The sequence below is a fragment of the Pyrus communis genome, chromosome 5, assembly GCF_041283825.1.
Source record: "Pyrus communis isolate YQ-2024b chromosome 5, ASM4128382v1, whole genome shotgun sequence".
Lineage (NCBI taxonomy): Eukaryota > Viridiplantae > Streptophyta > Magnoliopsida > Rosales > Rosaceae > Pyrus > Pyrus communis.
This window is the reverse complement of record NC_142569.1, coordinates 6,187,271-6,214,267: the sequence shown is the minus strand read 5'-3', so window position 1 is coordinate 6,214,267 and position 26,997 is coordinate 6,187,271. Positions and strand designations below refer to the sequence as shown.

General features: G+C 36.1%; 2 protein-coding genes and 1 long non-coding RNA gene across 3 annotated transcripts; all 3 read left to right on the top strand.

Annotated features, from left to right (window-relative positions):
- Window positions 1-8,188: 8,188 nt before the first annotated feature.
- Window positions 8,189-14,547, top strand: LOC137726124 (subtilisin-like protease SBT2.2). The gene is made up of 10 exons (XM_068464998.2): window positions 8,189-8,878; window positions 9,446-9,605; window positions 9,805-10,202; window positions 10,921-11,016; window positions 11,670-11,742; window positions 11,907-12,189; window positions 12,594-12,919; window positions 13,004-13,274; window positions 13,434-13,715; window positions 13,955-14,547. Exons 1-10 carry the CDS (start codon window positions 8,658-8,660, stop codon window positions 14,383-14,385), a joined length of 2,541 nt encoding a protein of 846 aa, XP_068321099.1. The 5' UTR covers window positions 8,189-8,657; the 3' UTR covers window positions 14,386-14,547.
- A 2,425-nt stretch (window positions 14,548-16,972) lies between these two features.
- On the top strand, window positions 16,973-17,486 carry LOC148696624 (uncharacterized). The gene has a single exon (XM_088693319.1). It carries the CDS (start codon window positions 16,983-16,985, stop codon window positions 17,484-17,486), a length of 504 nt encoding a protein of 167 aa, XP_088549445.1. The 5' UTR covers window positions 16,973-16,982.
- Window positions 17,487-21,219: 3,733 nt separating this feature from the next.
- On the top strand, window positions 21,220-22,648 carry LOC148696623 (uncharacterized). The gene is made up of 3 exons (XR_015962114.1): window positions 21,220-21,436; window positions 22,394-22,443; window positions 22,546-22,648. It is a non-coding gene; the product is annotated as an uncharacterized LOC148696623 (long non-coding RNA).
- The last annotated feature ends 4,349 nt before the right edge of the window (window positions 22,649-26,997 follow it).

The window sequence follows — 26,997 nt, the reverse complement described above, 5'->3', positions numbered from 1 at the left end:
CCGTGAGGGTATGCTGGGGGCCCAAAGCGGACAATATCGTGCTACGGTAGAGTCGGGCCCGAAAAGTGGTCCCGCCCGGGCCGGGATGTGACACCTACGATCTTTATCCTGCTGTTGATGTCCCGATGACGATTTTTTAAGACAACGTAACATGCATCGAACAGCTCAAGAAGGCTTATATCAAAAGAGACAACACCAAGCACATTGCGCCGAAATTTTTCTTTTCACATTAACAACAAGAGCATCAGAAGATTGAAGTCACGAAAATCCATTCACATGACAATATGGCCGACCTCTTCACCAAATCACTGCTGAAGACTACGTTTCAGAAGCTTGTTCATGGAATTGGTATGTGTAAACTTTCTGAGTTATAACATTGCTATTTCTCTTATGAATTGTGTCAAACTTAGGGGGAGTATCTTAAAGATACTTGCTTGATCTTAATGTACTTTTTTTCCCTACGATTAGGAGCATTTTTTTCCATTGGGTTTTTGCTACCCTACTAGGTTTTAACGAGGCACTCACCTTAGGCTGGTCATATCCCTGATGACATCCCGTAGACATTTCTTTTGACTTTGTATTTCTCACACATTTTTCCTTAGATTATGGATTTTGTCCCTCCTCGGGTTTTTTCCCATAGCCTTAGGGTTTTTTAGTGAGACTTACTACTTATGCAAGTTCCTACCTTATTGAGAATAAGTGTTGTTCCTTATAATCAATGCCGACGAGTCGACTTCCTCAACTTTTGCTTGATGCTGAATCTACCTTGAGTATTTACACACTCAAGGCGGAGTGTTGTAAATTTTCCTAGTTTAAGTGTGATTGTGTAAATCCTAAATTAGATTTGATTCTAGTTATCATTTTCTATTACAACTTCTATTACTTGGGGAAGAAGGAATATATTCTCTCCTTTTACTACTATAAATAAAGGCATAATGTAGGAGAGATAACAACACATATTCTCCTACAATTCTATAAATACATCTCTATCAATTTCTCTACCCTTGCCGTCGGCCCTATTCCTTTTGTCAGATAAAATAGGCTACAAAGAAATACGGGTTTACAAATAAATGCTCAAGTGACTTATATAATCCAACGATCATATAATTTCGAATTTAAATAATTTTTAATAAACATGATCTTTAAAAGAAGATCTAAATATAGACAATTCGAATCGTCGACATGTATATATTTTCTGAGGTTTTGCGTTGTTAAGAATTTTAACGTTTTTACTGACGCATGACTTGGTCGTCCAGATGCCAATAATTGACTTCATCATATTCGACTCATATGCATACTGCTCACCAACCAAGTCACCACTCGCGCCGGTCATAAAAAAGTCTTTGGACTTTGTCCTAAAACATGTACGTGCCAAGTTCACTAGCTTTTTTAAGTGGGGAATTAAGGGCACTATACATGTGCCAATTTAAAGAATCTTTAGGGGGAATGATTCAAAACTAAATAAAGTTGAAACTTCACCTTGTAATTAATTATCTAGTTTAATTAGTACTTGGTTTTTCTCTTGTTAGAAGAGATTCCATGATTAAAGTCGAAAGACTCAAAACTTCACTTTGTAATTATCCAAGTTTTGATATATGCTCAACAATAATCAAAGCATGAAAATTGGAGCGCCGATGAAGAATGTTGATTCAGAGGGTTGTGAATGTGGGGTTGTAGGGAGACGGTGGCTACAGAAGGAGTTTAGGAGGAGGGAGGAGAACGACATAAGAAAACCATTAAACCCTAGGTTTCACGCTGTTGGTTTTAGGATTTTTTTTTTTTAAATTTATTTTCCATTTTGGTTGTTTTAATCATTTTAATTAAATAAAAAAATTCAAACTATTTAAAGGACGTGGCTACAGAAGGAGTTTAGGAGGAGGGAGGAGAACGACATAAGAAAACCATTAAATCCTAGGTTTCACGCTGTTGGTTTTAGGATTTTTTTTTAATTTATTTTCCTTTTTGGTTGTTTTAATTATTTTAATTAAATAAAAAAATTCAAACTATTTAAAGGACGTGGATGTCCATATGCTGACACTTAAAATGGTATAAAATACAACACAAATAGACGATAAAAATCGTAATATTCTCGTAGATCTTAATCAGATTGTTGTTAATTAACAAACACGCAAACCCTTGAGAAGATTGAGTTCTGCAGCCAAGTTTGATCCAAGTATTTTAAACATCACAGGGTCTTTGGAATTTGTAATTTTGTAGTGGCTGTCTGTTGTTGACCCTACCATAATTACCAAATGCAGTATGGCAGGACCTAGTATAAGAATAATACGCGATTATTTCAGTAGCCTACCCCAACCAAAATTCTAGTTTAATATATCCTAATCACCCACACTAAAATATTTTCTTAAAGATTCCGTGTTTGTGGATTCATTTCCCAATGGATTTCTCGTTATGGTCGAATAATGTATTGACATGTGGATTCATAATTACCAAATGCAGTTTGGCAGGACCTAGTATAAGAATAATATGCGATTATTTCAGTAGCCTACCCCAACCAAAATTCTAGTTTAATATATCCTAATCACCCACACTAAAATATTTTCTTAAAGATTCCGTGTTTGTGGATTCATTTCTCAATGGATTTCTCGTTATGGTCGAATAATGTATTGACAAGTGAAAATTTTTTACTCATAATAATGTATTATTGAATCGAAATATTACGTAAATATCTTTTATAAGCAATCAGAGAAATATGCGATTATTTTTTCAGGAAATCCTCAACGAAAAATACACACTATGCCCTTCTTTATATCGAATCGATCATAACTACTACCTACATTCTACGAAATTGTGCACCGCAAATAGGAGCTAATAGAAAGACCTGCAACCCCATAGAAATACATTGCAATACCTTGTGGAAGAAAAAGTTATATGCTGAAAAGAAAATAAAGATATAAAATTCCTATCAAAATAACTTGACGTGCTAACCAAGCACGAACACATTATGTACAAGTCATTCTCGCAAAATAGAGAGCAAAATAAATTTGCTCTCACATGTAGAAAAGGTATATATTACAAATTTGCAACCCATTGAGTTTTTTTGTCCATCTAATCCACTTGAGATCCATGTAATATTTCAACATATGATCCACGTTGAACACATAATATTTCAACATATGATCCACGTTGAACACATTTAGTGCGGTTCACTTTTAATGTTCAGTTAACAGAAAGAGGAAATTCAGAGTGAGATTGGAAGTGACAAAGTAAAGCAAATTGCATCACTCAGGTCTCTCTCTAACAACCATCTCTTCGTTTTGTGATGGAACTTTCATTAATTCTTCAAATGACAGAAATTAAAATGACTTGTTGTCAAGTACTTAAAAGTATTTACTTTTATAGCTAATGCTTTAAATTCGCTTCACTCACGCCCGATATATATTATTTGTATGAAGAAAATTAAAAGTTTGGCTTACATCATGTGGAATTCTGCGCTGCATAATATTCCAAGTAATTTCCAAAACCAGATTCAGATTCAGCGAGCTTGACAATTTGTTTAGTCAAAGTTTGGCACCTATCTTATTTTACGTTTTGTCTATTCCTCCTGCGCTGGGTGTGTAAGACCGTCGTAGACGTCTTGGACTGCCACATTCATGCATTTGAATGCCATTTTTTATATAAATAATAAAACTATTTAGACATCCAAAATTAAAAGTGCTACAATATATAACATTACTATACGTTAGAATAAACAAAATAAGCATCTAATAAGTAATAATTGTAAAAATCAAATCTAACAATTAAAACAGTAATTTTAAACTTGAAATGCATAATAAATAAAATGACATAAAAAACCAGAAATATAAAAAGAAAGCCGAATGATTGTCTGGTTTGAAGGACCTTGGGCTCACCAGTGGAGACTAGACAACATTGTGCGCAGTTGTCAACGTTGGCGTGCCCTCTGCACATCAAACAATATTAACCACGTATTGTGATTAACCATATTACCACACATGTGACCAGAGTTACTTTATTAAACGAGACATAAACAAAGGTAGCAAAAAATCAGTAAAACTAAAAATTATTTTGCTATATATTGTGTTAAAATTGGATTAATCTATGTATTTTACAATAGTTGATTGCATTGAAGTTAGGAACAATTTTCGATATGGTTGATTTTTTATTTTATTTTTTAGTAAATATAATTCGTAAGAAATGATTAGAAAATAGGTAATTTCATACATAATGATAGAACGAAATGATAGAAAGTAGAAGAGAGAAAGCTGGCAAAGCCCTGGAAATTGTATCACTGTATGAAGCTTACATATGTCGACCCAAGGAGAAGAAGTCGATAAAGTTTGACCGACCTTACTAAGTCAGTTAGTCTCCACTGCACGCATTTTCCTACTGAGTGAACGGTTGAGATTTAGTTAAATCTCAGAGACCCTTTTTTTTTTTTTTTTTTTTTTTTTTTTTGTCCTTTCATGTGCAGGAGAGCAAAGCCCGGTTGTGTATGTGTTGTCCAAAATTCGGGTTGGTAAGGTTGGTCCAACTCAGGTTTACCCTTGTACTGCATTACGTAGATACTGTTGGAAAAAAATTAGAGTCCACTTACTATATTAAATCACATATAAAATCAAGAAATACTTCATGCAATTATATATCATAATAATACATGTATATAAGTAATCAATGTTAAATGAACATGACATAATGGTAGCACAGTGCTTATGGTTGATCAGCGCATGTCTCCTAATATACAAGGATCACGTCCTTGTAATAATAGCACTTCAAATCACAAGATTCCATGAACCACAATTATGTTGAAAACTCTCTCATATAGACTCTATGAGACTCTAATATTTAATGCACTCTATGTATAATTGTATAAAGAATGAAAGTTATTTTAATATTTATAGGGGGCTTCCTTATTTATAGAATTTATGATACCTCTTTAGAAAACATGTGATTGTTCATGAAGAATCAAAAGTTGCAACACTTCATTTAAGTAGACATATCTTTCTACCAAAAAGCTCCACTTCTAATTTCCATTCAATTAATAAATTTAATATTATTATATTATTATTAAATTTTCCAACATATACAAGCACAATATATGTACGTAGAATGGATACAAGTGATATGCGTACGAAGCAATATGCAACGCCACGTTACACTAAAATGGTGTGGTTTGTATACGATGCAGGCTTAATTGCAGAAGCAAACCGAACCACGATGTAAGTTTGTGATGCAGGCTCTAGCTGTTAAGGCTCCTTCACAGCATTCTTTGGCCGATTATCAACAACAGACGTTACACTTTCGGAAGCAATTACTGTCGTGCATCTATAGTTCATCACAAGTAAGATAACATGTATTCGTTGTTTATGTTACGTAATCAACATTCTCAGAAATGAAACTCACGGAAAGCCATAAGAACGATTTTTTGAAGGGTGGGTATAGGATCTTTGAAACTTAACGTGAACTTGGAAATGATTCTGTGGTCTATGACCCGATCAACTTCATCAAGGCTGTTCGATACTTCACCTGCAATTGAAGTTCACAAAGACGTGCAAACTTTGTTAAGCATTATATAGAAAAGAGAACAGAGAGATTGTAGAAGAAGAAGGAAACAGAGAAAACTTTGAGAGAGAAAGAGAATGATTTTCTCGATAGATTCTCTGATTACAAAGATACAGTTGCTATATAGATGGATATTCACCTAACTGCCTTATCCGAATCTTACACTAGCAACAATCCTAACTGCCTTATCTGTTTGACTAATGACGTGTCATGATCCACACCCTCCATATCCCCTATACTCTAAAAAACTTATCTCCAAGTGTCGAAGCATGCATTAAAACAAGAAAAGATCGTGTTGTAAGGCCTAGCGAGGATTAGGAATGGAGACGTATATATGATATCAAGAACATTATGGCTTTCGTTGGTGACTAGTGGGTAGTCACCCCCATTAGCACCTGCCAGCCCAATTGATGGTCTTCTCCATACCTTCAGAAGGGCAGAAGCGAAATATCACTAGGAAAGACAACTGTTTCAGTAATATCAGTTAATTATTTACCAGTCCCTTACGTCTCATGAACGATTTTTAACTGTGAAGTTTTGGTTTCTTATCAAAAAACAAAAAGGTTGTTTACCGAAAGAAACTAGTGACATATGCCTACTTTCTTCTGATGAACGAAATGATAACGTATGAAGATTAACGATAAACAGAAGGGCGACTTATTGGTCTGAGGAGAGACCATTTCCTCTCAGGCTAAACCATTGACATATACGTGGGACCTCAGCCCATTTGGTATTGTTGGGCTTTGGGAAAATGAATAATGAGAGTCCAAGATCAGTCCAACGGACTAAACCAAAAGCTCGATGAAAAAAGAAAGTTAGCTTAGCCTTTTTTAGAAGAAAGACTTATATGAAATGATTTCACATTTATCATGATATTTTGTTATACTAAAGCAATGTTCTGTGTAAGTTTCTCGACACGAATCAGTCAAAGGACCAACTGCAACGGTAGACAATTTCTTTCTTCTTTTGTTTTTTTGCTTTTCCCTTTGATATTGCCACATGGAGGAGGCCATCAATTTGGACCCAAAAAAGAGTGACCAAATGATTGTAAGAATCAGGTTCCCTTTAGCTCCCAACGACTATTAATTAAATCATACTTCCTAAAGTGCACAATGGATGCATTGCATCGTCATACTATAGTATGGCTAACATATGGGATTTGGATTATAGATATATAAGTAAAAGATTCAAAAATTGAACTGGTTACAAATTTTATAATAAAATTGAAAACGAGAGAAACTCATAAATAAAATCCACTAAATTTTCAATGAAAAATAGAACTGACTACAAATACTTCATTGTCGATTTAGTATGCCTTCACTGTTACACTCATACAATGTAACACATTTGATTTGTGTTATTAAACTATGACATCACTTCAATAATGTACCCAAAATATCTAAGTCATCTGATTCCAGACAATAGAAGGTGCACCGAAATTCGCCCTTTTTGTGGTATTCACATGCGCACTCATCAATGGTGTACTCAATACACCACCGTCTCACAAGACCCCCACCCACGAGACAAACAGAACACCCAATAGGGCCAACTAAACCTTCTTTCTTCTCTCTCTCTCTCTCTCTCTCTCTCTCTCTCTCTCTCTCTCTCTCTCTCTCTCTCTATTTCTTCTGCAGAGGATACCATGGGTGACCTTAAAAAATTAGAACGTTTGTGAAACTTGGCAATATCCAAAAGAAAACAAGGGGACCAAGACAAGAAAGAATGTTGATCCGGAGAAAATTTTAGTATGCTGAGAACACTAATTCGTAAATTAAGTGCTATAATATAAGTGGTTAAATTTTATTTTTCTTTTCAAATATCTAACCACTTGCATTATGACATTTAATGTATCGACTTGTGTTTCTGGCATAGTGAAAAATCTCTCGTTGACTTGAATGAACATCAAACCAACACCATTCCCTTCTTGTTTACAAGGCAATGAACTAGTGTAATTACTTTCCCAAGCAGATAGCCAGAAAATGTGGAGCTTGACTCACATTTCCCTTTGGTGGAATGGTTGATTGTGTGCTTGGAAGGAATTGAGTTCCTTGGACGATCACAACTCATTACTCATACTTGTTTTTAGAAAAGCTAATTTTGCAGCTGATGTTCTTGCTAGTTTCAGAAGTACAAAAAATTTTGATTGTATTTGGTTGTTTGTTAATCACTATCGTGCAAGACATCCATTGCTTGTGGATTATGTTAGCAATGGTTGTCCTAGCAACTTTGTGCTTTAATTAATTTCTTTTCCAAAACAAAAAAAAAAAAAAATTTATATTGTATTGAAAAAAGTTAAAATTTTACTCTAAATTAATCAACAAAAGAATGAGCAATCAAAATCATTATAAGCACATATAATGTTTCTTAATTCATCAATGTGCGACTTTGATTTCATATTCTTATACATTTCTTCCGTGTGATAAATTTTAAATCTGACGTGTGAACAGTTTTAATTGAATAACAAAAAAAACACATGTGAAAAGTAATAAAGAATAGTATCAACAATGCCAAACTGTTAGAATGTGACTCAGTTCAAAAATGATACAAGAAGAAATTATGTACAAAATAACCTTACAGAACAAACAAAACAAAACGTTCATATTTCTCGGAGTCCAAAGATTCAAAGACCGTAGCTTTTTTTTTACCCTTTGCATAAACAAACGGCCAAATGCACGGTATCCAAGAAAGTGAACACAGATTCTCGGTGCTCCAGCCTCCAGCTATTCATTACTCTCTCTCTCTCTCTCTCTCTCTCTCCCCGTCTCTTCTCTCGTCTTCTGTGCACTCTCTAATTTCTTGCACACACACAGAGAAGCCAAAGTGCACCAAAAAAGAACCTTTTTCACCGAAAAGCAGTCAGCTTTCTCGGCCAGATCACTTCTTATCTCTACCCTTCACACCAATTGTCACATTGCAGAAAAAGGGTCTGTGGTTTTCTGCTTCTTCTTCCCTCTGCATCTCTGCTTCTTTCCACATTCTGCAAATGCTCCAAATAAGCTTGCTTTGAGAAATAGAGGACATGGGTTGCTAAGCACTTGCCCAAAAGCCGATTTTGGTCATCTGGGGAAGTGCTTTTTTTTCTTCTAGGATTATGTTCTTGTTGCTGCTTTAGGTCTAAAATGGGAAGCTTCCATGGGGTGCTTTTGATGGGGGTGCTTTTTCTGGGGATGCTTATGACTTCTTTTTGTCAAGACGAGGATTCTGATAACTTCGCGGCTGTTTATATCGTTACTCTCAGAGAAGCTCCGGCCGTTCACTATGATGCAGAGTTGAGAAGGAGCAGCAAAAATGGTGTTAGACCTGGCGGTGCTTCTGAGAGGTTGAACATTCACAAACCAAGGTAACCATTTTGACCCTTCATTTACCAAGATTTTCTTACTCTCTAAAACTAGTTTGCTTTTTCACTTTGAATTGGCTTTTCAATTGTGATTTAGTACTGCTTAAAGTTGTGAATTTTTGTTTTCTGATGGCTAATTATGCACCTTTGAAATCAAGATGAATGCTCAAATCAAATGTGGAGAAACCAATTTGCTTGGATCTTTTTTGCTCATGGGGTCCTATGTTGTTGTTCCTTTTTCCATATATCATCTGTACGAATTGTTTCCTATAAAAGTGTGGAAACTTGCACATACAATGTTGTCCATTTCCCCCTTTTATCTTGCTAAAGAATTGAGTAAATTTTCCTGTATGGGGCAGTAATTAAGTTGTTCACCATGTCAAATAAGTTATTTATTCATTCTTAATGAGTATCCCACATTCCTATGATGTTTTGTGCTTTCTTTTTCTTTCCCCTCCAAACTTATCCTTGATTGTTCCGTTTTATCTTACATTAGTTGACATTTTCTGGTAGCTTGTATTGGTAGGACCTTGAGCATGATTGATGATGATTTTAATGTCTTCCTTTTAGGTTTAGAAATATTTCGAGAAGGGATGGTAGGTATAGCTCTTATATCGCTCGAGCTCATGATTCATTATTGAGGAGGGTGTTGAGAGGGGAGAAATATCTGAAGCTATACAGCTACCACTACTTGATAAACGGATTTGCTGTGTTTGTTACCCAAGATCAGGTATGGATTATTCATTTTTATATAAAAATCCATAAAAGGATGCGAAATATGTTTAGATAATTATATTTGTTAATTTTGATTGTCAAATACATTTGAGTAAATTGGAACATTGTGTGTCCTGTATTGTTGCATCTTGTGTCCTCTTGAAATTATTTATTTGATCAAGTACCCAATGTGGTGGCATTTCTGAATTTTGGAGGTTGATAAGCTTTCAAGGAGGAGAGAAGTAGCAAATGTGGTTTTGGACTTTTCTGTTAGAACTGCAACCACCCATACTCCTCAGTTCTTGGGTTTACCACAAGGAGCATGGGCTCAAGGAGGAGGATATGAATCAGCTGGAGAAGGGGTTGTTATTGGGTTTATCGATACTGGCATTGATCCAACTCACGTTAGTTTTGATGACCATGCATCTGAACGTCCATATCCAGTTCCGGCCCATTTCTGTGGCATCTGTGAGGTTAATCCGGATTTCCCATCTGGGTCCTGCAATAGGAAGCTTATTGCAGCCCGCCATTTTGCATCATCCGCTATAACCAGAGGTGTTTTCAATTCATCTCAGGACTATGCTTCTCCATTTGACGGTGATGGTCATGGCACGTGAGTTTCTAACTTGCCCCTGAGAAACTGCTCTATTGTTTCTTTTGCATCTGTGTTATTTTCTCTCAAATTGAAGTTTGTTACATTAGTGCTTTCATATAAAGAGTCAAAGACATAGGGAAAAAAATGCTACATAGGAAAATTTGTAGTCTTGTCTTATATGAGATTCACTTAACCCCGAGCCCATCTCAAAGTTTCAAATGTCTGTTTTCTGTTTACCCATCTATGACCATCTATGATCTATGTTAGGGCACTAAGCCATACGATACTTTTTTTTTTAAACTCTTCCCTTGTATATTTTTCTCTTTTATTTTTCTTTGTGTTATTTGAGGTCCTGCATGCTTTGCACCGATATTCATTTTGGAGGTTATATGTGTGTGTGCAACTGTAATAGCTTTCTGTGTTTTCATTGCAATGAAATATATTTTAGTTCTTAATTAATCATAGTTCACACATGCACCTAAATTACGCAATTTATTTCGACATTAAAGAAATTTTTTAAAAGACCACTAACCCATCTAGTTGATGTAAACATGACATGGTCGTATGACCTCTCAAATTACATTCTGAGAAAATCCTATTTAGCTCTTTCAATGATATTTAAAGCACAATAAAGTATCTTTTTAAATTCTATGAAAAGATGATGTAGTTATGTCTGCTTTCTTGTGCTTAACATCCATTTCAAAAGGCAGTTGAAGGATCTCATTTTAATTTACAGGCACACCGCTTCCATTGCTGCAGGAAACCATGGAATTCCAGTGGTTGTAGCTGGTCATAGTTTTGGAAATGCAAGTGGGATGGCTCCTCATGCACAGTAATTACTCTAGATCCTAGTATCACTTTGTCTATTGATATCGTGCTTAAACTACTGTTATAAAAAGGAGGTCTATTGAACGGCAATTTTCGTTGAACTTGTGACAAACAAAATTAACCTAGATCTGAGAATCTTTTAATCACCAAGTACATTCTTGAACCGTACACAAACTTCACTGTGATGTTACACCAGCTAATGATAGGAATTTAAGAGGGACATTAAACAGCTAATTCCATACTTACAATTTGTTGTTTGGGATTTCTTGGGGATAGAAGATTCACTAGTTCTCAATAGATTTCATACAGCTCATTTCAGCCGAGATATAAGGCAGATTCTCAGTAGACTCCTTTCTGACATGGTACTCAGATTTCCTATTCTCCTCTAAAACGTAGCGGACCTCTTCCACTGAGACTCGGAAACAACTTTTTATAATTTACAACTGAAACGAAACTCTGTCTATTAATTTGTGCGCTTTGCAGTGACAAACATCCTACATCTTGTTCTTTCCTCTTTGAGAACTTAAGAAATCTTTATAAAAAAAGAACCTAAGAAATCAATATTTGATGCCGAAGAGAATTCATTTCTTTCCAGTGCATAAACAATTGGGAATGTTTTATGTTCTTATGTTGTAACTACATGTCTATCCATTCCAGCATCGCTGTTTACAAGGCATTGTACAAAGGTTTTGGAGGCTTTGCGGCTGATGTTGTTGCTGCCATAGATCAGGTACATACCAATTTGGTCTATTTCTGGGAAGTGAAACTATTTTATGCTGATAAGTCTCCATTGGGGTTTCAAACTTATAAGAAATCAGTTATCTATATTTCTTGTTCTATATAGATTCTTTGCCATTTTAGCATCTATAATTTTAACGTATTTATGCATTCCAGGCTGCTCAGGATGGGGTTGACATAATAAGCTTATCAATCACTCCCAACCGGCGTCCTCCCGGAGTTGCAACATTTTTCAATCCGATGGACATGGCATTACTATCAGCCGTAAAGGCTGGTATATTTGTTGTCCAAGCAGCAGGAAATACCGGACCATCACCAAAGAGCATGTCTTCCTTTAGTCCATGGATATTCACTGTTGGCTCTGCCTCTCATGACAGAAACTACAGCAATTCTATAATGCTTGGCAACAATGTCACCATTACTGGAGTTGGACTTGCATGTAAATTTTTCTCCTAAATTTTATTGCTCCTTCGCTTTAATTTTGTCACACAGGATAATCTTAACAACTAGTCCTGTCTTGATTAAATATTAACTTTTGAAGTTATGCAGTTACAAACTGGATCACCAATTTTTAGTGAAACATGGAGCATTATAGTTTATAAGCTACCCAAATCCACATTTAATCTTATATGGAATGCTACTTTGATATCCAGTATGATAGTCCAGTAACTTTCACTAGAGAATTGTGAAAAGAGATCTACACTCATTTGTGATAAAGAGGAATTTTAAAATTTAAAGTTATCTATGTTCACATGGTTTCTACATTGCCCAACCTTGAGTTCCTTTTTCCATTGGTGATACATTTTACATACTTATTTCTGATTACTACTGTTTCTGTTACAGCGGGAACAGATACAATGCACACAATGATCTCTGCCACACATGCTTTGAACAATGGCACAACAGGGTCAGATGATATGTATGTGGGTGAATGCCAAGACCCGAGCAACTTTAATCAGGATTTGATCCGGGGAAACCTCTTGATCTGTAGCTACTCAATTCGATTTGTGCTAGGAATCTCCACCATCAATAAATCTTTAGAAACAGCCAAAAACCTAAGTGCAGTTGGTGTTGTGTTCACCATGGATGCTTTTGTAATCGGTTTTCAGCTTAACCCAACTCCAATGAAAATACCTGGCATCATAATTCCATCCCCAGAAGATTCCAAGGTGTGCAAATTTCTGAATACGGGTCCAGATTCAAAATATCTCTCTCTCTCATATTTTAACGAGGTTCTATGATATATTTGGCAGGTTCTAATGAAATACTACAATCTTTCCTTGGTGAGAGATATTGTGACAAAGAGAATTACCAAATTCGGGGCACTTGCAGCCATTTGTGGAGGTTTGGAAGCAAACTACAGTAGTTCTGCGCCAAAGATCATGTATTATTCTGCTAGAGGTCCAGATCCGGAAGACAATTTTCTTGATGATGCAGACATAATGAAACCCAACTTGGTAGCTCCTGGAAATTCTATATGGGCTGCTTGGAGTTCTGTTGGGCAAGACTCGATTGAATTTCAAGGTGAGAATTTTGACATAGTAATATAATTCAAACTATAACTACTTTGTTTACTGAAAAAAAAAAAAAAAAAAAAAAAACTACTCAAAAGTATTTTGATTGATAGATGACAGTTTTTACTTCAAACATTATTATGTAACTACCGTTGTATTGAACCTTCAGGCGAGAACTTCGCAATTATGTCTGGGACAAGCATGGCTGCTCCTCATATTGCTGGGCTTGCTGCACTAGTTAGGCAGAAGTTCCCCAATTTCAGTCCTTCAGCCATTGCATCTGCACTTTCCACAACAGCTTCTCTATATGACAAGAATGGTGGGCCCATAATGGCTCAGCGTGCTTATGCATTTCCAGATCAAAACCAGTCTCCAGCAACGCCCTTTGATATGGGCAGTGGTTTTGTGAATGCCACAGCAGCGCTGAATCCAGGATTGATTTTTGATGCCAGTAAGTTACTCCGTTTCTTCTCGTAAACAACGTTAACTCCCTTCCTGATTCATATGCTTAGAACTTTGCTGTTTTTTTGGAAAATGAAAATCTATATCTCATAATAACAATCATCTTATTGAAATTATGATGTTAATAAAAGCAAAGACTAGCGGGTGTATCATTCCTCAAGTGATTATGTTTGTGTTTGATGTAGTATATTTTGTCTGAAAACCAAAATCCATATCTTCTTGTTGTAGGTTATGACAGTTATATGTCATTTCTTTGTGGCATTAATGGATCGGCTCCTGTGGTCTTGAATTACACCGGTGAGAGCTGTTGGGCTTATAATTCTACCATCAGTGGAGGTGACCTGAACTTGCCATCAATAACAATAGCAAAACTAAACCAGTCTAGGACGGTGCTGAGAACAGTGAGGAACATTGCTGAAAATGAAACTTATACCGTTGGCTGGAGTGCCCCTTTCGGAGTTTCATTAAAGGTGTCTCCACTTAATTTTTCGATTGCCACTGGGGAGACACAGATCTTAAGTGTATTCGTTAATGCTACGGGTAACAGCACGACTGCTAGCTATGGGAGTGTCGGACTACTTGGAAATCTAGGCCATGTTGTCAACATTCCTTTGTCAGTCATTATCAAATTCACATATAATACCACTGCCAACGGTTAAAAATCTACGGTGGTGTGCTGTATCTTATTTGGTTGGTTTTGGTTTCTTGCTTGCAAAATGTGGTTAACCATTCATTCATTATATTGTAAATGAAAGGTCATGCAAGTCTTGTAACATCTCTTGTGCAGATACAGTGAAAAATTCTACGCAAGTGTTACTCCATCTCTCTCTCTCTCTCTCTCTCTCTCTCTCTCTCTCTCTCTTTCTAATATGCAGCATATCAGTTAATAACAAAGGTTTTAGTTCGATTGGGTTGTGATTAATCATTGAAAATTTGATTAGAGCCAATGGAAGTCGTATTTTTTATGAAAGATGATAGAAATGAACTGTAACGGGCAATGGCAGCTGCGGCGTGTGCCGAAAAGCTGACTTAATATGCATGTTCCAAAGGTATATCTTTATCTCCCTATTCTTCTCTGGAACTCTGCGGATGAGGTTTCTTGGACACTACTGCTCCCCAGCCTCTAATAGTCTCTTTTTCATTCACGAAAAGCGCCCGCCTAAGGCCCCACTTTGGAGGAGCATCAAAATTATATATTTATATATATATATATAATTAAAATTAAAATTCAATAAAAATATCAAAAAATAAAAACATATTGATCAATTGAAAAAGAATTGGTTGAGAAATTAGATTATGTAAACTTAATTCGGTACATAAGCTAAAAGCGTGAAAATTATAATATTTAACTAATGTTTGTATATTTTTCTTCTTTTGATATAAATTTTAATAATATTTGATGTAGAAATAGACTTTTTCATGTATTTAGCGGTTGTTTTTACACATCAATGTACAAAAGATTGAGGGTCAAAGAAGTCTAATGCCCCACTTCGAATGTTTGCCTAGAGCTCCCAAATTCTTAGGACCGGCCCTACGAAATGGATAAACTTACCCTCTTTAAGGTGATTTGGGACCTAGATGTTCAAGTATTCGGTAATCAATATCAAATTATTAATATGAGACTTTTTATGTTTTCTGTCTTGATAGATGCATGATATGTTTGGAATCAAAAAGTTGCAATAAATCCTAATTCATAAACGAATTTGAAGAAAGTTGAGGTTTCACTGCAACCAATTACTTATAAGTTTAACACTTGGACAACACAAAATGGATGACAATGAGCATGTGTGGTCATTGAGTTTCACATGCGAGACAACCTATTCTGATACCAAGAAGCATGGGCGGATCCACTCTTGGACCCAGGCAGTTCGGGGACCACCCGAACATCCAAAAAAGCGCCTGTGAGAACCTTCGAGGACCACTCAACGATCTGGACATTTGGTGACAGAGAGAAACCATCATGGCTTTGATGTTCTTGAACCTTGGTTACAACGAAGAAAAAAGACTTTTCTCTCCATTTCTCACCTAACAAACTCTCATTTTTTTAAATTGTTGTCCAATCACATTGTGTCACCCTAGCATTTTAATTAGCAAAGGAATGGTGTACTATTTTTTTTTTGAACAAACAATAGTACCTACAAAAAGGATGGTGTCTTACTCAACTAATATTTTTATACCATATGTTTGACAACGTTATTATTTTTTTTAATTTCATATAAATTCATACGACCTTTGAAAAGTATATTTCGTAAAGTGCTATGAACACGTAGTCGTTTGCACTTTCATCTCATACCATTATATTCACTAAAGTGCTAAAGCAAAAATGTTGATATTTTTGTATGTTATATGTTTAATAATAAACATAATTAAAATAATAAACCTCAAATTCTCAATAAAAATATATTATTTTGAAAGTGTAATTTAAATAGGAACTTACTTGTACGATATAATAAGTTTACTTAAATCCGTCTAGTCCACCTAGACCTTTGTCTCCAGGTGCATAGGCGCCCCAACCTGCCTAACGTCCCTTAATTAGGACCATCCAGAGTTATAATCCTAGATCCGCCACTGCCAAAAAGAAAGTTGAGATTCACTATAAAACCAATTAGACATATGGAGAATAGTTCAACTACTTATAAGCACGTGCAATGTCCCTCATTTTCCCAATGTGGATTTGATGCTCTCAACAGAATTAACTTTGTGTAAATCTCAAACGAATTAGATCTGCAACATTCAACACAATCCTTATTAATTAACAAAGAGGTCCTAGTTCCGATCGATATGCATTGTATTCTTGCAATGTGTGCCCATTAATTTACCACTGGAAATCTGATCCTTCGATAGTCTTGAGCAACATCGGAGTTTTAACGGCATTTCTCAAATATAGTCTCGAGTGCTCGACACATGCAGCTGCGCATGCATGAAAACCTTTCTTTTCTTGGCACGTACTTTGTAACTCACAGTGTCCTACCTGCGTATAAGTCAAAGAACCATAAATGGCTTTAAGTGTTCGAATGAGATTAGGCAGAAACGGCACTCCTTTCAATCTTCTGCTGGCCGCTGCCGATTACCGAAAAAATCCTGCCCGTTTTTGCCCTCTCTTTCTCATGGTTATTGGTTCAGCTGGTTGCTAGGGCACGACCATCAAGAGCCATGCATGCGCATATAGCTCTGTCTCTCTCTATAAATACCAAAGCTTTGAACTTGAGCTCTTTATATCTCTTCACTCACGCCTTCCCCAAAAATGAGTTTCAAAATGGGATTGATTCAGTGTTGCATGTTTCTGAGTCTGATCGTTATGGCAGCCAATCTTGTTGAATCACGCCAGCAGCCAGCAGAGATACCTAAACAGGCTGAGGAGGAGCAAAGTAATGGAAAAACCCTAGGAGGAAGTGGGAATCATCAAAGTGAAGGAAAGGTGACGAAGGCCAAGATTGATGAATTGGGTGAGATGAAGAATTTGCCACCACTTCCAAATATTCCCTTTGCACCCCAACTCCCAATTCCACAGTTCCCACCAAGCCAAATTCCTGGCTTTCCAATTCCACAATTCCCATTTCCACCTCAAATTCCTGGTGTTCCAATTCCACAATTCCCATTCCCATTTCCATCCCAAATTCCTGGTGCTCCGATTCCACAATTCCCATTTCCACCCCCATTTCAGATTCCTAATGCCCCTCCATTCTCATCTATTCCCAATTTCCCACTCCCTCCTTTCAATATTCCTAATATCCCCTTCTTTTCACCTCCTCCTGCTTAAGTTAATTAGTAATTTGTGTATGTTGGTTAATTAGTAATTGCTTTGTGTTACTTTGCAAGTTCTATCAACTAATGTGTGTGTGTTTTGTTGCAACTAAAGTAGTTGAGTTGGGGTAATTAGCCGGTATATGCTACTTTTTGTATCATGCTAATTTCAAATTTATAGTGAAATGTATTTTCCCTATCCAACTTTAGCCTGCAACATTTGTATTGCTCTAATTGCAATTTTTACAACATTATTAATTACTACTAAATAGTTAGGCTAGTAATTAATTTATTAATTAACCCTCAATTTTTACCCTCATCATTCAATGAGTGTAAAAATTTGAAAAACGGATAGCTAAGGAGTTGTATAAATTGTTGCTCAAGATATCATCTAAGCTACATCCCCTTTTACATGTCTTCCCCCTTTGTGAGGGTCGGGAGAACGGTCTCCCCGCTTTGCGAGGGTCAAGAAACATTTATTAGACGCAGTTTTACTCTTGCTTTACAAATAGGTTGTTTTCACAATTCGAACCCGTGATATTTTGGTCACAAAAAAACAACATTTCCATTGCGTTAAGGCTTGACTCGCTCAATAAATCATCCCTTTTAGTAAAATTAAAACAGCTAAACGTCTCTGACTGAGTTGTACAAGAGCTTTGCAAGCCTAAGAAGGTTAGAGAGTACAAATTAATTAGTTTCATGAAATGAAATCCTACTAAACCTTACATAGAGCACTACAAGTACAAACAGACTAATCAATTCCACAACCAAAGTTACGACTACTTAGTTTTGAATCTCTAGAAAAAGTGCAAATGTGCAATCATATCATGACAAAGAGAATAAATACCAAATTTGGGGCACTTGCAACCGTTTGTGGAAGTTTGAAAGCCAATTATGGTAGTTCTGTGCCAAAGATGTGCCTCATTAGAAAAAGATGCTTAGGGGACAAGTAAAGATGTACCTCGTTAAAAATTTAGAAGCTCCTTAATTAGATGAAGTCATTAGTTAGAAATTTGTCTTGCAACTGATTGTATATGTATTTTCTTTTGTCAATTTCTCTCTTATCGAATGATTTAATCGACTGAGCTTGACGTAATATAGAACCCTTTTTTTTGTTTGTCAACTTAAAAATTTTCATTAATTAAAGAAACTATTACATGAAATAGAAACCCAAAGAGAAAAACAACACAAATGCCCAAAAAAGAGCAAAAGCCCACAACAATAAAAACCCTCGATCCTAAAGACTGCTGCCTCCACTAAAGGAGCTACACTACAATCACCGATCCATCACGACCACCAAGAGGAAGAACCCATGAATAAGTTGGATGAACCAAATATGAGGATGAGCAAGCCACTTGCGTAAAAAGTGTTCTCATAATCCTATCAAATAATGCTAAAAGCATTTTAACAACCATCCAACACCAAAGTACTCTATCGATGAGAAACACACAATGGGCCGAATAGCAAATTAAGGTCAGCAGTGGAGGACTGACGATGTAGAGAAGGGGCATAAAAGCCCAGATCTAAGAGAAGCCCAAAAATGTTGAGATAAGCTCAAGTAAATAACCATCAGGTATTTTACTATCAACAACATTGCATTAGACGTTTATATATATTACAGTTATTTGTTTGAATCAAATTCAATATTAATATACGAGGAATCACTGATAAACATTCAATGCTGCTCTCTGATCTGTGAAGACTCGCCGTATGTTTTATCATTCTTTCAAAAAGAGTTTCCATGTAAAAGTATATTGTGTACTCATATCATGCCATGTAGCTTCTGGTTTATTTGTTAACATTTTATTGTTTGACGTTTGCCATATCATATCAATCTGTTCATCACGTGCAAAGACTCATAAGTAATTGTTGGGGTTCAGAGGCAACCCAATGAATTCCCATTTCACTTGCTAGAAGGTTTGAAGGGTTCTAAGGCCATCTCTAACTGAGGGCTGGCCAGATGATTCGTTTTAGCCCTCTGGTCCTCCAAGATATTAATATTTTAATGAATAGTACAAGACCATATTTGTCTCCGTCTCCAACCGAAGGCCATATGGCTCGTTTTAGCCTTATCACAAAAAATCGTCTCCAACCGAGGGCCAGAGGGCCAAACATAATTTATTATTTAAAAACTACAACTTAAATGGTGTAGGAATGGTGAATGAATGGTTTAGGTATTTATAGGAACAAAATTAGAATTTTTAAGAATTAAAAAAAAGAAAAAAAAAATTGGACCAAAAAAAAAAAAGAAAAAAAAATTGAATCCAATGGTAACTGGCGTCAGCTAGCCATTGGATTCAAAATTTTCTTTAAGCAATCCTGTCGGATATAACCGACAGGAATTAAATATACTCCTGTCGATTATATCTGACAGGATTGCTCTGATTTTTTGCCCAGCCCTTTGGCCCTTTTTCAGATTCTGTGGGGCCCACGAGCCCTGTGGTCTAACCATCGGTTGGAGACGGTTTTCTGGCTATTTTCGGCTCTCTGGCCCTCTGGACTCTTCAATCGAGGGCTGGCCAGAGGGCTCGTTTTAGCCCTCTGGCCCTCCAAGATATTAATATTTTAATGAATAGTATAGGGCCATATTTGCCTCCAACTCCAACCGAGGGCCAAAGGGTCATAAGGCTCGTTTTAGTCTTGTCACAAAAAACCGTCTCCAACCGAGGACCAAAGGATCATAGGGCCAAACATAATTTATTATTTAGAAACTACAAATTAAATTCAAATCCAACGGCTAAGTTTTAGTTGTTAAATGTTTTTTTTTTTATGTTGTATAAGTTTTATGTTGTTTAATGTTATTTAATGTTGTTTAATATTGTTTAATGTTATTTAATGTTATTGAAAAAATTGAAGGAAAAATTATAGGAAGAGGTAATGTGAAGAATTGAAAAAATTGAAAAATTGAAATGTGAAGAATTGAAATAGAATAAAGTGAGATAGTATGGAATGGTGAAAATTATGTGAGAAACGGTGTAGGAATGGCTTAGGTATTTATAGGGAAAAAAAAACAGAATTTTTAAATTTCATAAAAAAAAAAAAAATTGGCCCAAAAAAAAAAAAAAAAGAATCCAAGGGTAACTAGCCGTTATATTTCAAATTTTGCCTACCATTCCTGTCGGTTATATCCGACAGGAATAAGTAACTATTACTGTCAATTATATCTAACAAGAATAACGAAAATTCTAGGCCAGCTGGTTGGCCCTTCGGCCCCTTCAGATTCCATGGGCTTACGAGCCCTCTGGCCTAGCCCTCTGTTGGAGACGGTTTTCGGGTTATTTTCAGCCCTTTGAACCCTTCAATTGGAGATGGCCTAATGATGAACTGATTGAGACCCGAAAATTTGATATTTATATATAGGTGTAATTTATATGTAACGTTCAAAAAACCCTCTCTATATATAAAATATAGAGAGGTCCACGTCAAACTAGATATCGTAGTATATATAACTAGCCACATGATGAACTTGAATACAAATTATGATGGATATATTTCTGTAACAAAACATTTTGCACCATTTATTTAATTTGTCAATTTTCTGCAGTTTTTATTCATTAAAACAAGTAACTGCCCTGCCCAGAAAGCAAACTGAGCAGGACAAACAAGGCCCAGGAAGTACAAATTAACTAGCGAGGAAAGGGAGACAAACTAATACAGAGACACAATACTATAAAAACAAGAGTGCATATAACAGTAAAATGGCGGATTTGCCCCTCATTTGCTGTCCAGTTTTCAGGATCCTATCTCAACCTCCTTCTGGCTATGACAATTTCTTCACTAGATCCTCTCAGCATAAAATTAGTTTTCATTATTGTCCTTAAACCCTAATCTCTCTCCTCTGTCTCTAAAATCCATCTGAAAAAAGGTATAATGGGTATTGTTTCTGTCTGCAGGTTGTACTGTGGAGGTGATTTGACACGAATTTCAAGCTCGACTACAGATATTTGATTCACATGGGGGATCTGGGTAAGAAATAAGAAACCCTAATATTTTCTTTTGGTTTTAAGATTCCAAATCTATTCCAAGTCTAGCATTCTTTCATACAAAATAGAAGTAAACTGTTTGCATGCGATTTTAAAAGAGAGCGATTAATTGCTCACCACTTTTCACCTTCTGTTTACTCTGGTTAATTAATTAAGGTCTTTGATTCTTCTTTAACTTGTTTACAGTTTAATCCAATTGCTCTAACTATATACAACTATATTTGGAAGCAAAGAAAGCCTGCGTTTCAAAGTTTGAAACTAGCTAGCTAGCTGCAAAAAAGTTGATAGAAGTAATGATTCTTTTGCCAGGAGAGGAAGCGGTAGTGAATGTTTAGTGATTAAGTTGATATGCATATAAAGAAAAAACCAGTTTTCTTTTTAATATTTTTAATTGATGCATGGCTTTGTTCCACTAAGAATTTGACTGGAGGTGTGGTGAACGTATGTATACGAAGCAAGTGCAACTATTATATATATACACGTACTTTTTTGTCGTGGATCAGCGGGTCCAGCTCAAGATATTGATAAAATAATACGAGATCTTAAAAAAAAAGGAATAATTTATTAACCCTTTTAGCCTTGCCTTTAAATGATATAGACCATCTGTTTTCCTTGCTTCAGTATGACTATAGAAATTGTTTGCCAAGTTAGGAATATGTATCCCTTTCCTTGGGGTTTTCAGTGATGTGTTTTTAATAGAATTACATATTTGAGTAATGAGTTTTTTTAACAATTTATGATGCTATTTGTAAAATTTAGTCAATTTTTTTTTAGCAATTATTGTATTGTTTGATTCCAATTCGTAGTTACTTTTGTTAAATTTAAGCTTGATTATTTTAGTAAATCTTTAAGCCTTATGTCTAAATACATATACATAATACATGTACAATACTGTATACATATAGTTTTTATAATGTTGCTGAGCATTTTGAGTGTATAGGGTGTGACAAAGGCAAAACAGGGAACAACTACTTCATATAGGAAGAAGAGGTTAGTTTAATTGTGATTGTTTTTTTTTTTTTTTTTTTTTTTTAATTTGGTTAAATTCGAAGTTGGTTGGCTTGCGTCTAATTCGGTCGTTTGCTTGCACAGGTTGAAGTCACTGGTTTTATTGATGATGGTGTCCGAAATCAACCCAAGTTAATGTTAAAACGTTATCAAACTTTTCGTTGTGGTGAGAATTGAGAACTTTGAATATGGTTCCCCTTTTTGAAATAAAAAATTGAATTACTTTTCTATACCTTTTTGTAATCAGTCACTGCGAATTTGTTACTTGTTTTAATATATGAGGTAGGATTTCTACTTTCGACATTCATTTCTCATCTTTAGAGATTGATGGATTTCATATTGTCAAATAGTTTATGAATTTTCATATTAAATCCGTCAATATGTTGTTGCAGTAATTCAATTAGATATGATATAAGTTCATGTGTTTATACCTTGGAAACTTAATATTTCACACAATTTCTAATCTTGCAGCAACGTGCAGGCATAACTTTCTAGTTTGAAACTAAATACGAAATCTATTAATAATCTCATAGCAAATACATAAACTCGACTGCATGCCAAAAGCCCACGTACCTGGCATCCTCATGACAAGAACGACTCTCAACAACTTACTACACTACCTGACCGTCGACCGACGACTCATCAACTTACACAACTACACTGTTGTGCCTTGGCCTGTTCGTTAGTGCTGAAACAAGATTCAAATTACCTCACCAAGATAAAGATCCACAGTTGAACATAATAAAATACAAAAAATAAAGACACCGAGAAATTTACGAGGTTTGGCAAAAACCTGTCTACATCCCCGGAGAGATGTTTTTTTTCATTATGAGAATAACAGTACAATTTACACATGAGTTAAATCGACATAACTCAATCTCAAATCCCTTGTACACCCATTCACAAAATTTTCCCAAGAACCTCACTCTACCCCAAGAGTTCTCTCAGTAGAGTATTCACTCTAGCTCTCTTGATTTTCTCCCATGTTCAACCTTTCCCATGGGAGAGCCGGATGCTCTCCCCCTTGGATGCTTCTATGATGCTTACCTTCCCACTTTCCAAGCATACTAAATGCACAAATATTGCATCTAGTTTTAGGCATACACTATCAACTATGCCAACAACCAAGACCAAAAAGTCTTAAGTTCACATGACATAATCATCACCTAGCCTACCTAGCATGCACCAAAGTTTATACCTAGCCTATAGAGTACAATTTTTATTCCATTTGCCATTTAATGCATAGAAGAGAAAGCATGCACAATTGCATGCAATCAAACACAAAGTTACGGTTGCTGCCATTTCCTTGTAGCATTCACATGGTCTTTAATTGCTGTCAACACATGACTCATAATTACTCACAAATGTATGAGCCAAACACAACATAGACTTTCCACGTAATATAAAACACTCCACTCATAACTAATTAACAAACCAACAACACGGACATCAATCCTCAATAACATTAATCCCGACCCCCCTTGACTGGTCGTCAATCCCCTCCATAGCTTTTGTAATCCAATTCCTCACATGCGCTTTTGTAATTCCTTATGCACACACAAAGATACTCCCTCTCCAACGTCAATGCTCACTTCCTAAATGCATTCCCAGCTCGATGTGCGTCAAAGTAAGGTGCAAATTCTCTAGCTTCGGTATATATTCCCTTATTTCAGCACGTCTGCAGTAATCCTTAGTTGTCTGCATCTCCGATGCAAACATCCTCCTCCTCACCAACACCTTGACTTTCTCCTTTCTCAGCACAACCACACTTTCATATTTCATAATCGCTAGCAAATTCTGCCTGAGCTAAGTCAAAGCGCTGTTATATTGGTTTTGGGATCGGGTAGGGTTCGAAATACAATTAGTGTTTCTAAGTATTTCATCTGCTCTCGGAGAGAAAGTTTTGGCTAGCTGTGCCTCCCTATGAGACTTGCTTGCAAAAGCTCTACGTCTACGAGGAGCCATTTTTGCCACAAAGCTGGCAACAGCTTTGAAAATGGTTTTGAACATGGTGGTGGGTGGAGGGTGGCAGCTTTGAGGCAAAAATGGCTGTTGCCATTTTCAAAAACCACAAAGCTGCCACCCTCCACCCACCACCATGTTCAAAACCATTTTCAAAGCTGTTGCCAGCTTTGTGGCAAAAATGGCTCCTCGTAGACGTAGAGCTTTTGCAAGCAAGTCTCATAGGGAGGCACAACTAGCCAAAACTCTCTCTCCGAGAGCAGATGAAATACTTAGAAACACTAATTGCATTTTGAACCCTACCCGATCGCAAAACCAATATAACAATGCTTTGACCTAGCTCAGACAGAATTTGCTAGCGATTATGAAATATGAAAGTGTGGTTGTGCTGAGAAATGAGCAAGTCAAGGTGTTGGTGAGGAGAATGATGTTTGCATTGAAGATGCAAACAGCTGAGGATTACCGCAGACATGATGAAAGAGGGAAATATATACCGGGGTTGGAGAATTCGAACCTTATTTGACGCAAATCAAGCTGGGACTGCATTTAGGAAGTGAGCATTGGCGGTGGAGAGAGAGTACCTTTGTGTGTGCAAAAGGAATTACGAAGGCACAGGTGAGGAATTGGATTACACAAGCTTTGGAAGGGATTGACGACCAGTCGAGGGGGATCGGGATTAATGGTGGGGGGTGGTAAAAAGAAACTAAGCTGTTGCTAGAGGAAGTCTGAGTTGTGTTGGGAGAATACTCTCCTGTGAAGCTTATTTTATAGGCAGAGTAGGAGGATGAGGATTTTATAGGCAGAGTAGGAGGATGAGGAGGAGAGGTTCATGAATGGCTTATTTTATTTTTATTTTTAATTATTCAAAAAAAAAAAAAAAAAAAAAAAAAAAAAAAGAAAGAAAGAAAGAGGAAGCCTGGCTTTGTCCGACTCTATGACTTTTTGAATACGTTATATGTCACATTAAATGAATGAGACAAAGCTCGATTAAGTGTCATAGTTGTATCCAGAAAAGTAAATGCATGATATCGTCGGTTACCAAAACCTCACTCCACAGAAATGACAGTATATTAATTTGATAAGTAAAATCCACCAATTGAGTTTTCAAATGTTTCCTCATCCAAACAGTTGAACGTGGATGCTTCTCCAAAGCCCGACTCGTTAGAGATTATGTGCAGCCTTAGGGTTTCTACATTTGAATTTTGTAAATTTAGTTTTACGTAATTATCTTTTGTGTAATCAGTTTGTTTTACAAGAGTTTGATTCAACCTCAAACTCTTCCTTGTAAACTCTATATACTGATGAATATACACAAGGAAATACAACCAGCCAAATTATATTCGAACTCAAAGTTTATCTACGTTAACTGACCACCATGCATGCCAATGTCATTAGTCACTTAACTAGACGACCCAAAACCTTCTTATGGAACATAACATACATTCCACGAAGAACACCTCCGAGAACTGCATAAGCTTATTATAGTGATGCACAATCTTATTTGTTATATATGGAATATAACATGCATTCCACCATGCAAATACAGCTAGAGAGAGAGAGAGAGAGAGAGAGAGAGACTGAGTGATCATACTCATAGTCACTAACATGCTAATATGCTAATATCATCATTCAGTTGCAGTTTAGATGAGTTGGAAAGTTTTTCTATACATAAAATAAACTAATAAAATCCATTAATACTAATATAAATTTAGAAAATATCAACATGAATAATAAGAGCTAACAAGCAAAATTTGAACTTGTGTGTATATATATATTGTGGAAATCATAAGTTTCCCAGGAAACTCTTTTACTTACTGGAAGCAGTTTCCCGAGGAAACTTTTACGTGGAAATCATAAGTTTCCCAGGACCCTCTTTTACTTGCTGGAAGCAGTTTCCCGAGGAAGCTTTTACGTGGAAATCATAAGTTTCCCAGGACCCTCTTTTACTTGCTGGAAGCAGTTTCCCGAGGAAGCTTTTACGTGGAAATCATAAGTTTCCCAGGACCCTCTTTTACTTGCTGGAAGCAGTTTCCCGAGGAAACTTTTATTTACTGGGAGCAGTCGTTGTACTAGCATTACTCTGCTTGCTTACTGTCATGAACTTAAAGATAAATTATTGGTGATATATATTTATATATATATATATATAACCATAAGTTTCCCAGGAAACTTTTACTTACTGGGAGCAGTCGTTGTACTAGCATTACTCTGCTTGCTTACAGTCATGAACTTAAAGATAAATTATTGGTGATATATATATTTATATATATTGTGGAAACCATAAATTTCCCGACGAAACTTTTACTTACTGGGAGCAGTAGTTGTACTACCATTACTCTGCTTGCTTACAGTCATGAACTTAAAGGTAAATTATTGTCGCACCAAGAAATGATCATGAAATTACAAGTCAATTTTTACTTACTGGCCGGAGCAGTCAAAATATGGATATACAGAGACTACGTAAGCATATTTAAAAATAAAAATAAACTACAAACAGAGCATGTGACACGGACATACTACAGATACAACGGAAACATCGGTCCCCTTATCCAACGCTGACATAGGACATGAAAG

Bases quoted from the DNA above. Each gene is read 5' to 3' on its own strand.
- LOC137726124 (XM_068464998.2), top strand. From the start codon at position 8,658: ATGGGAAGCTTCCATGGGGTGCTTTTGATGGGGGTGCTTTTTCTGGGG. The intron at 12,190-12,593 runs GTAAATTTTTCT...TTTCTGTTACAG, and splicing joins TACTGGAGTTGGACTTGCAT to CGGGAACAGATACAATGCAC. The intron at 13,275-13,433 runs GTGAGAATTTTG...TTGAACCTTCAG, and splicing joins AGACTCGATTGAATTTCAAG to GCGAGAACTTCGCAATTATG.
- LOC148696624 (XM_088693319.1), top strand. From the start codon at position 16,983: ATGGGATTGATTCAGTGTTGCATGTTTCTGAGTCTGATCGTTATGGCA.